This window comes from Acanthisitta chloris, unplaced genomic scaffold (assembly GCF_000695815.1).
Source record: "Acanthisitta chloris isolate BGI_N310 unplaced genomic scaffold, ASM69581v1 scaffold2067, whole genome shotgun sequence".
Lineage (NCBI taxonomy): Eukaryota > Metazoa > Chordata > Aves > Passeriformes > Acanthisittidae > Acanthisitta > Acanthisitta chloris.
This window is the reverse complement of record NW_008680734.1, coordinates 9,902-24,002: the sequence shown is the minus strand read 5'-3', so window position 1 is coordinate 24,002 and position 14,101 is coordinate 9,902. Positions and strand designations below refer to the sequence as shown.

Below are 14,101 nucleotides of genomic sequence, written 5' to 3'. Positions count from 1 at the left end.
ATCTTTCAGTTTGCCACCTGTGCCTGACAGAGGTGATTCTCTCCTGCCTAGAGTAAAAGTTTGCTCACTGTTGTCAGCATGCTCCTTGCATTAAATAACTTCTCTGCACTTCTGAATGCACAGTGATGGCTCAGTGACATTACTTGTGGAGCAAAGTCACTTCGCTTTCTGAGCTTTAGCAGCAATATTAGCTTGGAAACAAATGAAATGCCCAATACAAAATCCCCCCTCCTTTTGTTTTTTCAGCATGAACGTTTTATGTCTCTAAGGTTCTCCATTTCGATACTGAGTTAAAGATAGGTGTTCAAAATTATACATCAAGGCAATACTGGTTTTGTCTATGATTGTGTTTGGATTTTTATTTAGATTATCTGTTTCTTACTGTGTTGCTAAAACCAAATGGGAAAATCCACAGGTGAGCTTTTAGCATATTTTTATACTTCCTTTGTGCTTAGAGAGCTGTGTTGTCTTAAAAACTATAAACCTATGCCTGAGGAAAATATGATTATTCAACACAAAAGGTACAATGAAAGCTTTTTATTTCTACCGAAGCATAGGAGGGTTGAGGTTGGAACGTGCCCCTGAGGGTCATCTTGTCCAACCTACCAGCTCAAGCAGAGCTACCTAAAGCAGGTTGCCCAGTTCCATGCCATGCAACTTGTGAAGATCTCCAGGCATGGAGACTCTGCAATCTCCCTGGGCAACCTGTGGCAATGCTCAGTCACCTTTACAGTAGAAGTGTTTCCTGATGCTCAGAGGAAACCTCCTGTGTTTCTGTTTGTTCCCGTTGCCTCTGGTCCTGTCACTGGGCACCGCTGGAAAGATGCTGGCTTTGTGTTCAAACAGTCTCTCTCTTCAGGTATTCATACACTTTGATGAGTTCCCCACTTCAGCCTTCTATAGACTGAACAGTCCCAGTGCTCTCAGCCTTTCCTCACAGGGGAGTTGCTTAATCACCCCTGTGACCCTCTGCTGACCTCATGCCTCTTTGTAAGGTTACTACAGCTTCTAGATGCAGCAACAGAAATAGCAGTTTAAAACCATTCCAACCTGTTTCATGCACTCTTGGTTTGTCTTCCAGCAATTCATGGAGAACAGCAGCGTAACTGCTTGTTACAATGAACTGGTTCAGATAGAACATGGGGAAGTGAGATCTCAGTTCAAACTACGGTATGTACAAGCGTAAGAAGCTGCAAATACCAACCTGTTGGTCTAAAGAATTGGATCAGGTTACTTTCTGCTTCGTCCCATTCACCCATACATGTGCTTTGCATCTGTTTGTTACCTAATGTACTACACTTTTATTTTGCAAGGGACAAACTCAGTTACTGTCGCCCTGAAAAAGCTTGGTCAGTGTTTGTACGGGTTGTGAATTTACATGGTGATCACAAAGTCATTCTTGATCGCATGTCTCTGATATTTCGTATGTGGTAGCTTGAGGTAAATGCAACCCTGATTCAGTTCTAAGTTTTTGTTTTCTTCCTTGGGCAAGGCTTGGTGGGCCAGGAGCAGTTTTTTATCATAGTGAGAGATTAAATGACTTTCACTTCCTTATCACTTTTTCTATGGTGTGACTAATTTTATATTTAATGTAGGTGCATATGCATGCATATAAATATTTTTGCAATGCAGCTGTATGAAAGAAAAAGCCCTTGAAGCTGAGTGTAATGCAGAGAAGAAGTTGTTCTCTGTGTGTCATAAACTAATTCTAGTTCCATCTACAGAAAACACTATCACTTTTCTACAGGTTTGAGTGTCTGTTTAACAAGTAGATTTTTCTAATATTTTCTTTGCAAACTGGTCCCAAAGTGACTTCACATTTCAAGTGATTATGGGTTTGTGCATGCAGAATGCAATTACTGTAAATTTTTTAGGGGAAAAAAAATCTAATTTGGGCTTACACAATTGTAATAGTTGTTTTCCAAAACTTAGCAGGAAAATAAAGCAGCTATAACATTTAAGATTTTAGCAGCTAATTATTAGTTTTGGTGGTCCTGACTTGGTTCATTATTGGGCTGTGAATGCAACATGAAATAAGTGTCTTCTGAGTGAAGTCAGCATAGGTCAGAAACATCAGTTTTATATGGAAAGATTAAGGTGTCATTTATACCCACAGTGCTTGTATTTTATGTTTCATTTCAAGAACAAGACAGCAAGACAGTCTTAGCATCTCCCCATGAGCAGTATCAATTATCAATGCAAATAATTAGAGCTCCAGCCCAGGGAGTATGATTCATACGTGCTACCATATTTTTCTGTAAGTTTATTTATAGCCAGCACCAAAGAAGAACCTTAAAATTCATTAAAATTGGAAGGAAACAATGTCAGTCCTCAGTGGCATTTCATCAGGTGACAGTTCTTTCATCCATATTGTTTATAGAAACAGCAGTAATTCTGATTACTTCAGCAACGAGGCTGGTGAAGGGACTCGAGCACAAGTGCTATGAGGAGAGGCTGAGGGAGCTGGAGTTGTTTAGCCTGAAGAAGAGGAGGCTCAGGGGAGACCTTATCACCCTCTACAACTCCCTGACAGGAGGTTGGAGTCAGGTGGGGGTTGGTCTCTTCTCCCAGGCAACCAGCAGCAGGACAAGAGGGCACAGACTCAAGCTTTGCCAGGGGAGGTTTGGGTTGGATATTAGGAAGAGATTTTTTGTGGAGAGAGTGATCAGGCATTGGAATGTGCTGCCCGGGGAGGTGGTGGATTCACCATCCCTGGAGGTTTTCAAGATGAGACTGGATGTGGCACTTAGTGCCATGGTCTAGTAACCATGATAGGGTTGGACTCGATGATCTTGGAGGTCTTTTCCAACCTGGTTGATTCTATGATTCTGTGATTGCTTTTGCTCTCTTGAATGGAGTTACATAAACTGTGAGCCTACTTAGTTTTCATCTATGTGAATAACATCATTATATAAAATATATCCTGTGTTATCCTGTCTTTTGTACATTGATAATACACATTATGTGTATTTTTGTGTGTACGTGTATCCATGTCATCTCTGAATAGGACTGTTGTGGGAAACTTTGTAAAATACTATAAAGAAACCAAGTGTTAGTTATGTTCAGGGTTGTTATTGCCACTACCAGATGCAGTTCCAGAATAAGTAAATAATTTAATAGGTGCAGGCCCAAGATATCTAAATAGCTAAGCCTCATCATCTAACAGGCACAAATAATGGTTAAAAGCAACTTAGGTGCTAAAATCTGGGGGTATGAGGTAGCCTTTTAGAACATAAAGTGTCTGAAAAGGTGTATTTATAACCTGGAGAAGTTAATGTCTTTCCCCTACCTCTGCCTTAGGCAGGTAGCCTTAAAAAATAAGCAGAACTGGGATTTGGTAATGCTATTTAGTTACAGCCTTTTTTCATTCATGTGGTTTAATTAAGTGGGACAAAAAGTGTTGTACTCTATGTCTGTCCCACTTATTGCTGATCTGTAGTTCTTTTGTGACAGAAAAAAACACGTAAGGGAAGAGAATGCAGAAAGTTAGTTGATGGAATTAAACCCAGGATATTTCAGGGTTCAGATACAAGAGAAACATGGTGACAAAGTAGGACCAGCCCAAGGAAGCAGTACATAAGGCCATGTCTGTGGTCAGAAGTGTCTTTCCATTTCTACACTTCTCCACATAGCAGCTTCTGGTTGGAAACTTGGTTTGGGATCCATGTATTAATCAAAGAAGGTATGAGCCATTTAAACTTGTCATTTTGCTGTCTTGGTTGCCTAATCAAATGAAAATGCTAAGGCTTGAGTAGTGGAAACATACCTTTGTGTTTTCTGAACAGAAAGTTTACTTAATGTAAAGTTAAGCAGCTGGTGCACCAGACAGGTATCTGTCACTGAGGTAAATTAGTTACTTCACACAGCACAAAATAACACTTGGGAACCAGCTTGGACTGCGAGAAAATCACCTGTAAAATTACATTGGAAGCTCCTTTTGTTATATGAGCTGCAATACTGCTGTTGTCTTCTGTATACAGCATTTTAGTAATACAGATCTTCATCCACATGGCTGCATGTCTGTGTTTCTATGTGTGTCTCTTCATGTCTTTTCATATCTTAGGCACTGGAATAGGTTACCCAGGGAGGAGGTGGAGTCACCATCCCTGGGGGTGTTTAAGAGGCATCTGGATCTGATGCTGGGTGATGTGGTTTAGGGGTTACAGTGGTGGTGCTGGTGGGTGGTTGGACAGGATGATCTTAAAAGGTATTTTCCAGCCTTGATTCTATGATTCTGTGTGTTCTCTTTGGTTTTGAATTGCTTCTGTGATAAGCAGAAGTAGCAATGTCCTGTATTTCTGAACTCTCTAGTCATTGGTACTAATTCAAACCCTACCATGCAGTCTGGGAGCAAGATGTTCCCTTTAGGTAATAACTGTGTGCAGGCATGTTTATTTATGGTGTGGTTTTGCTCCCTGAACTGAGAGGGATATAGAAGATAATTAGTTTGTGTTTAGTCCAGATCAAAGATGAAGTACTGACATCTATCAAAGCAAGTATGCCTCATTTGTTTCTTTTGGTGTCCACTCTCCCTTGCCCGTGGCAGAGGGTTTGGAAGTAGAAGATCTTTAAGGTCCCTTCCAACACAAACCATTCTATGATGCTATGAGATATATGTGTTTTTTTCCCTACTATTAGGAGCCTATATTAATTTTAATTCCATCCTGTGTAAATCATAATTCAAGCAAGAAGGTAAGGCTTTTTTTTCCTGCATTAGCTCAAGGTTATCCCTGAAAAAGTACCTGCAAGTACCCCTGAGTACTTTTACATGATCTGCAGGAAAAGCACATTGGCAACAGGGCTGTCTGAGGCTGGAGAATCTGAAGAAGTCATGATGAAGATGGTGACAGTGGTTTAGTCAAAACAACATGCCACTTTGTGATTCATCTACCGAGAAGTACAGTTTAATAATGTATTTGTAGTGAACAAAATGTTCCAACAATAAAACTAATGTGAATCATTTGCTAATTTCAGGGCTTGTAATGCAGTCTTTACAGCATTAGACCATTGTCAGGAAGCTGTAGAAATAACCAATGAAGATCATGTCATTCAGGTAAGGGGGGAAAATGTTAACTGTTTTGTAGAACTGGTAAAGAGGAGACCTAAAGGCGTCTTAGCTTGGTCCTTCCTGTCCTATTTCAAAGCTTTGTGCAACAAATTGCCTTAGTTCTGCACACTGATGCCTGCTGAGTTTCCAAGGCTTTTCCTTCAGTAACTTCATTTAGATGATAATTTCCAGTAAAGTAATGTTGTTTATGGTAAAACCTGCATGAAATCTGTAGGACTAGATAACCTGTACAATAAAGAGTTTAGTTCTCATTTTGTACCTTCTGATAGCAGATTACGTATTACCTTCTGTGTTCAGCATCTTAGTAGCATAAAGTGTTTCACCATGACATAGTCTTTTTATATGAGAAACACTGAATTGTAGAGATGTGTCGTGGCTTTAGCCATATAACCTGTCACACACTTTGACAGTTGTATGTGAGTAATTATCCTTGAAGTAAGTTCTTCTTAGTGTTGTACTCAAATGTTTTTCTGTTGGCAGTATGTTAATCCAGCCTTTGAGCGGATGATGGGGTATCGCAAGGGAGAGCTTCTTGGTAAGGAACTCACTGAACTGCCCAAAAGTGATAAAAACTGTGCAGATCTTCTAGACAACATCAACACATTCATTAAAAAAGGAAAGGTAAGCAAATAAAACAAACTCATGTGAAATTGCTGTAGATTTCTACTCTGTATCATGTTTTATTGCTCTAGATTTAAGAACACAAGATGTGTTCTTCTTGAGTGGACATATAAGACCAGAATTCTGCTCCTCAGATGTCTAAGAAGCACAGCAGCCCTTGTCACAGACAAGTGGCTACAGATTTCATTAGTTTTGCTTGTAGGTTCTGGCTGAACTCCTACCAGTCTGTTGGCTTAAGATCAATATCAGAATGTTTTCTGTGTTTCTGTCTTGCTTAGGGCCCGTGGAGCTCTTGTTAGTTGGAATGTAACAGTTTGTCCCTCAGTCAGTCTCTCAGGTGGCTGAATCATCCAACCAAGAGGTTTTGACTGATCTGTTGAACTGCAGAACCCTCACTGACTGTATGCTGTAAGCACCAAAAGTGTATATTGGTACCCAGTGGGGTTTGTTTTTCTAACTATAATTAGAAGATCTGCAGTGAACTGGGAACTCCTGTCATGGTGCTGATGGGCCTGGTGATGCATTCCCCTTCTTGAGTAGAACACGCAACAGTCTCTTATGTCATCCCCCATGGGTTGCAGAAGTACCTCTCACCCTTCCCTGTCTCAAGTTCTGCTTAAAGAACTTTGGGGAGTTCTTGAACCATTGAGTCACTTCCAGCAATGATCGGAGTTTTGTGAGTCACTGCCTGGAGTTGTTTGCATGTTCACCTTGGTGCATTAGCAGTACCTGCAGACCACTCCTGCTATGCTCCTCCTCATTTATATGGGCTGCCCAGCAGCTAATGCTGCTTCCTCAAGTGCTCTCTGTGTCTTCTGCATCCATCCCTCTTTGTCTTTGATGGAGACGGTATCTTCCACCCCTTTTCTAACTTCATCCTATTTGGCTGCCGTGTAGTGCCTTCCTTAAAATCTCTCTTCTTTGGGGTTAGCTGAGGGACATGTTTAGGTTAAGGAGTTTTGAAATTTAGCATACATATTACTTGACTACCAAAGCTGAATGATGCTCAGCACAGAGCTTGGATCTGCTGGTCCCAAGGGAGATAACCTCTGGAGGTGTTGCCACCACTACTGCTTAGGGTGGTACCCAGCAATGATGTTTGTAACCCGTCTAAGCAGATGATTACTAAAGTTCTTTGTAAAAACTGTATGCCCTCTCACTAAAGGAACATACTTACACTGTCCTTAAGTTAGCAAATGCCTGTTAAAAGTGCTATTGGTGCTAAAGGTGCTCAAAGCTATTAAAGGTGCTATTAGAGTGCCATGAAGCTGATAAGAGGACAGGAGCACCTCCTCTATGAAGACAGGCTGAGAAAATTTGAGCTGTTCAGCCTGGAGAAGACTGCGTGGAAACCTCATAGCAACCTTCCAGTATCTGAAGGGCCTACAAGGAATTTGAAGAGGAACTTTTTGTTAGGAACTGCAATGACAGGACAAGGAGTAATGGGGGATAAACTGAAAGAGGGAAATTTATGTTAGATATCAGGGAGAAATATTTTACTGAGAGGGTGGTGAGACACTGGCATAGGTTGCCCAAGGAGGTTCTCGATGCCCCAATTCTGGTAGTGTTCAAGGCCAGGGTGGATAAAGCCCTGAGCAACCTGTTCTGGTGGGAGGTGTCCCTGCCCAGGGCAGGGGGTTGGGGTTGAATGGTCTCTAACATCCATTCCAATCCCTTAACATACTGTGAAACTATGAAACTATTCTCTATTGATAGATTTTGTACTATTTTAGAAAAGGCAACCACAAAATAAATTGTAATAACAAGGACTATGCAATAATAAATGAATATTTGACTGCAAGCTCTGTATTCTTGGATAATGTCTCTGATGTCTGTGTTCCCTTAGGAATGGCAAGGGGTTTACTACGCAAGAAGGAAATCAGGAGACAGTATCCAGCAGCATGTGAAGATAACACCTGTGATAGGTCAAGGAGGGTACGTAACTTGCCCAGAATATAATCACTCTCTGATTTTTAGAGCCTTCTCTCTGCTTTCCCCATCTTTAATTTAATGTGAACTTCCATGTATTTATCAGCTGGACAATCCCTTTGTTTGTGTGTGTGCTTGCACGTGCTTCCACCTTTATGGTTTAGATTGTGCTTGTGGCCAAATTCAGCTCCCAGATGTGCAGGAGAATTCCTGCAGGAGCTAAAGGACGAGGTGTCCTGGGACAAAAACTTCACTGTAGTACTGAAGGAGTGCATGTCACCCAGTCCTCTCTCTGGTGTTGGGTTTGGTATCTGGTTTCCTCAGGGTATGGAGGCCTCTGCTTTAGAAAATAGCAATGTATCACTTCACTTCTGTCTTTATCATTTGATATGGTAACAAATGATTATTTCTGTTGCTAGGAAAATAAGACACTTTGTGTCCCTCAAAAGGCTGCATTGTACCAATGAAAACAACAAACAGGTATTGTATATCTTTCATGTGATAATTTTCATAGCTTCTAGCAAACTGGTATTTTTTGGCTTATCAATTTTTCCAAGAGGATGTGATCTATATTGTTAAAGAGGCTCTCTTTGGTTGTTGGAGCAAGAAAGAAGACTTCAACATTTATATGAGCTATTCTCCTTTTGCAGGACTGCTGAATAGAACAGCTTTAATTTTGTGCAGTACAGATGTGACACTTGAGTCTGTGATGCTGTGGAGCATAGCCAAAAGGGAGTTCTGGGCCTTTTCTCTAGAGCTACTGTTACCAGTCTGGTCTGGTGTACTTACGGCTCATAATGAGCTATGCTCAGCTGTCACAAGGATTGCCAGTGTGTGGTTCTTAAATAAAGTGTAGCCTCTATAAAGGACCTGATACATCACACACTCATCAGCACAGGTGTTGTGGAGGGGCATAATTCAAGCCGTAACTCAAGTAAACCAGGAGTAGCAGCTGACTCCAATATCTACAGGCCAGACCCACACCCACCCCAGCAGGTCCTGCAACAAAGCTGGTGGTATGGGGAGCTGTTTGCTGTTATCTGCTCCTGGTTTTCTCCCTCTGGAAGTGTCTGAGGCAATGATCCTATTACATGCTTTGCCCCAAAAATACTCTAGTACATGGCCTGTAAAGAAGTGTGAACTTATGAGCAAAGGAGTGAATTCTATCTTTAGCCTGAGGTCTGTAGGGGTGAGATAGTAAGTGGGAAGCTTAGGAAGTAGCTGGCAATAATTTAGACTGAGGATGTGCTTGGGGAGCATGATTTGTTTCCATGTTCTTTAAGGGAGAGATTATGTATCTTGTTTTATTTAGAATTTTACTATGCTTTTATCCATGATGTGAGTAAAGACACATGCAGAGAAAGAATTCAGAAAGTCAACAGTATGTCTAGTTGCACCTTCTTCAGTAGAAAATGCTGAACATTAACACACCGTTGGATAACCACTACTACTGGAGGAACCTCATAGGTGATGTCCTGTAAAATTTGACTGTTAGAACCATCCTTCTTGCACCAGCTCTTGTGGACGCAGGTAGTAACAAGTCAAGGGAGAAAACTGCATAAGAAGAAATCTGCACATTTTGGAAGAACTGTGAAGGTCTGTCACTGAAAACTGAGTCTCAAAATGCTTTTAACTGACCTCATCTTTGAACTAAAACATGGATTTTAGTATTAGCAGCAAATTATCATTTACGGTCACAGAGAGTGCAACAGAGTTCTGTAATAGAAGCATGATAAAATTGCACATATTTCTTTTTAGTTCATTATTTAAACATCATTGTTTTATTTATAGCTGCTTGGATGTAAGTAAGATACTTGAAAGTAAGATACAGGGCAGTGTAGATATGATACTCTTAATGCAAGATAATGAGTACAAAACAATTACAAACTTGCACCCATCTGTAAAAGACAGCAGTAGGAATATAGAAAAAAGTCCATTTCTTTCTGGTTTTCTTTGCCCTGTTCATTGGACTGCCTAGACCAGTGAGAATCATAGAGTCACAAATTGATTTAGGTTGGAAGGGAAATTAAAGGTCTAGTTCTAACCCCTTGCCATGGGCAAGGACATCTTCCACTACTCCAGGTTGCTCCAAGCCCCATCCAACATGACCTGGAACACTGCCAGGAATGGAGCAGCCACAGCTTCTTTGGACAAGCTGTGCCAGGTTGCCTCACCACCCTCACAGCTAGGAATTTCTTCCTCAAATCTAATCTAAATCTACCCTCTTGAAATTTAAAACCATTTCCACTTGTCCTGTCACTATTTATCCTTGTGAAAAGTCCCTCTCCAGCTTTCTTGTAGGCTCCCTTTAGGTACCAGAAGGTGCTATAAGGTCTCCTTGGAGCCTTCTCTTCTCCGGGCTGAACAGCCCCAACTCTTTCAACCCTCTGATCATCTTGGTGACCTCCTCTGGACACACTCCAACAGGTTCATGTCTTTTTATGCTGAGGGCCCCTCCAGCATGTTGATCACCCCACAAAGCTTGGTGTCACCAGTCAACTTGCTGATGGTGCACCTGATCCCACTGTCCATGTCCCTGATGAAAATATTAAATAATGCTAGTCCTAATGCAGACCTCTGAAGGACACCACCCATCACTTGTCTCCACCCAGACACTGAGCCACTGACCACAACTCTTTGAACTCTGGTCAATTCCTTATCCACCGACTGACCCAGCTGTCAAGTGCAAGTCTCTCCATTTTAGAGGCAAAGATGTTTGTGAAAGTATCAAAGGCCTTGCACAAGTCCAGGTAGATGACCTTCCCTTATCCATTAATGCTGTAACCCAATCATAGGAGGTCACCATATTTGTCAGGCATGGTTTGCCCTTTGTGAAGCTGTGCTGGCTGTCACAAATCACCTTATTTTCCATGTGCCTTAGCATAGTTTTCCAGGAGGATCTCCTCCATGACTTGGGCACAGAGGTGAGGCTGATCAGCCTGTAGTTCCCTGGGTCTTCTGGGTTGGGTTTTTTTCAGTTTTAGAAGTGAGGGTTGGTTTCCCATTTGCCCTCTCTGGGAATTCCACTCGACTGCCATGGCTTCTCAAATATAATGGATAGTGGCTTAGCCACTTCCTCCACCAACTCCTTCAAGACACACAGATGCATCTCATCAGGTCCTGTGGACTTGTGCATCTTAAGGTTCCTTAGATGTTCTCAAACCTGATGTTCTCCTACAGCTAGTGGTTCTTCATTCTCCCAGTCCCTGCCTTTGCCTCCTGTGACTCGAGCAGTGTGGCTGGAGCACTTACCACTGGAGTCCAAGGCTAAAGTCAGAGTTTTTTAGCCTTTTCCGTGTCCTGTTTAACCAGATCTCCCGTTTCCTTCCAGAGAAGTGTCACATTTTCCCTAGTCTTTCTCTTTTGCCAGTGTACCTATAGAAGCTTTCCTTGTTGCGCTGGACATCCCTACCTACATTTAATTCTATCAGGGCTTTAGCTTTCCTAACCTGATCTCTGGTTGTTCAGAGATTCTCTTTGTATTCCTCCCAGGCTGTCTGACCTTGTTTCCACTCTCTATAGGCTTCTCTTGCATTTGAGTTTGTCCAGGAGTTCTTTGTTCATCCAGACAGGTCTCCTGGTATTTCTGTCTGAGTCCCTCTTTGTTGGCATGCATCACTCCTAAGCATGGAAGAGATGATCTTTGAATGCTAACTAGCTCTCTTGGGCCACTCTTCCCTCCAGGGCTTTATCCCGTGGGACCTTGTTTCCACTCTCTATAGGCTTCTCTTGCATTTGAGTTTGTCCAGGAGTTCTTTGTTCATCCAGACAGGTCTCCTGGTATTTCTGTCTGAGTCCCTCTTTGTTGGCATGCATCACTCCTAAGCATGGAAGAGATGATCTTTGAATGCTAACTAGCTCTCTTGGGCCACTCTTCCCTCCAGGGCTTTATCCCGTGGGACTCTACCAAGCAGATCCTTGAAGACACTCTGTTCTCTCTCTCTTGGGCCACTCTTCCCTCCAGGGCTTTATCCCGTGGGACTCTACCAAGCAGATCCTTGAAGACACCAAAATCTGTTCTCTTGAAGTCCAGGATAGTGAGCTTGCTGTGTGCCCTCCTCACTGCCCTGAGAATCTTAAAGCTCCTCCAAGGATGCCCTTGAGCTTCATGTGCCCCACCAGCCCCTCCTTGCTGGTGAGAGCAAAGGTGCTTTAGAAACACATTTTAGTTAAGGCCTTGTGTCCAAAGTGGCATTCATGTTCTCTGTACCACTGGAAAGCACCATCCATTCCTGTCTTCTTAATACGGTTTCATGAGCAGTTACTGGTAAATTGAGCACCAGTCTGATGACCAGTAGCTCTGGGGATCTTTACGCATTTGGTGATCCCAGGAAATAGGGCCATGGTAAGGCTCTCCACAAGTATTGAGGTCTGCCATAAAGGGTAAAGACTGCAGCCTAACAGAAAGCATGGTCTGTGGAGATATCCCTTGAGGAAAAAAAGCAAGGTGCATCCAACAGAGCTATGTAATTATTCCTTTTCACTTCTGCAGTGGAAATATCTCCTGCCTGTAGGATATCCTTATCAACATTAAGACACTGCAGGTTTCCTAAGATCTGTGCCTGAATACTTGCAGCAGTAGAACTTTTCTTTAACCTAAAAAAATAGGTTTCTTTTCAAGCCATGGATAAATCTCTATGGAAGGATAAAAGGAAATCAAATGGACTATTTATTTAGTTACAGAGCAGTAAAAGCTGTCATGATTTTGATGCAAATGTCCAATGTTTCACTGCATCAGCATAATTTTAAATGGCTTGATCTCAGCACTCAGACAATGTATGCTGACTTGGAAACATCCTTACATTATTATGAACTTTTTCACCTTAAAAATGTAGATGTGTTCTTTGCCATTACCAACAGCCTCTGCAAGGGATATCACAGTACAATCAAACATCACTGTGCAGGAACTTTCATGGATTTCCATGCCAGATTTATCACATGTAAAAATAAAGCATGTTAGATTTATGCATTGAAAAAAACCACACATAGGAGAGTATTAAACATTCTTGCAGTGAAGATTTATGAATGGGGATTGACTGTCATGTGACTATTCCCACATGCTGAAGGCTGGGTAATTATCAGTGCTGCTCTTGTCAGTGTGAGACCTGGCATGATAGAGTCCAGTGTTTGCACATTCATACATTTTCAACAGAGGTGTTGTTTCTCCTCTTAAGAACGTATGTGTCCAAGATTGACTGTGTAGCTTCCCTCATAACTTACCTTACTTTGCTCTCCCAGGTTGCACCTGCAGAAGGGGAAGGGAAGTGCTCAGAACTGAAATGTGGTTTATTTTTTCAATAGAGCACTCGGAGGACTGTGCCAATGTTTCTGCCAGTTGTGCAGTAGGCAGAGGTAGATCCTTGGCTCTGAGGGAAGCTCCAGTTTGGGAGCAGAATGAGTGGTTCAGATGCCTTCTGTCACTGTACCATATCCGATAAGATTCCTTAATCTTACTCTGTTTGGATGAGTTTATTTCTCCAAGAGTTTCTGCATGGTTACAAGAGGGGTGTTTAAGCATTTTTTTTTGAGGAAGAGTCACTTCTTATGCTCCCTTGAACAAGATTTATATGAAGCATGAACACAGGATTTCCTTTTCCTTTAGTTTTCTTCCTTCTCCTTCATTACAGAAAGCCATGCCTGAATTTGGGGTGTTTTTCCTTTCCATTTCCTTCTTCCCTTTTCCCCCACTGCTCCTTCCGATAGCAAAAAGGAAGCAAAGAGAATTTCTATTATTCCTGTCCTTTCTTCCCTCAATAATCCCCATGAGGACCCTGCTGGTTGCACTGTCACAAACTGATACAGATGATAAGTGCACACAAGTACAACATTGTTGTTGTCTCCTTTTAGCTCACAAGTTGCAACTTTGGATTTCATCCAGTCTAGTGCTTTGCTATGGGCAGGTGATGAATTTGGTCAGAGGAACTAGTCACCATGGATTAGATGATAGTAATGGATTCCTAAATGTGTACTGAATAATGTGTAATTGCAGTATCAAGCACTGATGGTTATTCATCTGGAGCAGGATGAAGTAGATATGTGTATCTTCTCCAGTGACTACAGTTTTAAAAAAGCAATGCATTTTTAGTCCTTCTCAGTGTCTGTATTAGCTATACGTAAATACATCATGGGCTAATTCTAGAGGGAAGACTTGAGCAATTGAAATTTCTGCTCAGTTTTCCTATGAACAGCGAAATACTTTCTTGTAACCAAGTAACAAAGTAAAGGGGCAAAGTGATTAACACGTGTTAAACTGTCATGTATTGGGCAGTGTGACCTTTTAGTTCTGAGCAGAGTGGAGAAGCAGAGGAGCATTTAATCTGTGTTGTTGTAGACCAGGCAAGGGGTGTTAATTTTAAGGTTATGGAAATACCCTATATAATTGTAAGAAAGCTTGAAATAACTACTGTTGGCGCTAACCAAGGATGTTTCAGAATCACAAAGAGTTAGGATTTTTGTGTTTAGCTTTTACATTCATGAGTGCCA

The 14,101-nt window shown here is 41.7% G+C and overlaps 1 protein-coding gene across 1 annotated transcript in view; it reads left to right on the top strand.

The window, feature by feature from the left end:
• Window positions 1-14,101, top strand: part of LOC103805163 (high affinity cAMP-specific and IBMX-insensitive 3',5'-cyclic phosphodiesterase 8B-like) — a gene marked incomplete at both ends in the record, with an annotated part of 31,196 nt that overhangs the window by 7,714 nt on the left and 9,381 nt on the right. The window contains 5 exons of the mRNA XM_009077798.1: window positions 1,082-1,170; window positions 4,975-5,053; window positions 5,549-5,689; window positions 7,536-7,624; window positions 8,038-8,098. Of these exons, the coding sequence (XP_009076046.1) occupies window positions 1,082-1,170; window positions 4,975-5,053; window positions 5,549-5,689; window positions 7,536-7,624; window positions 8,038-8,098 (459 nt within the window). The remainder of the gene's footprint in view (window positions 1-1,081; window positions 1,171-4,974; window positions 5,054-5,548; window positions 5,690-7,535; window positions 7,625-8,037; window positions 8,099-14,101) is intronic.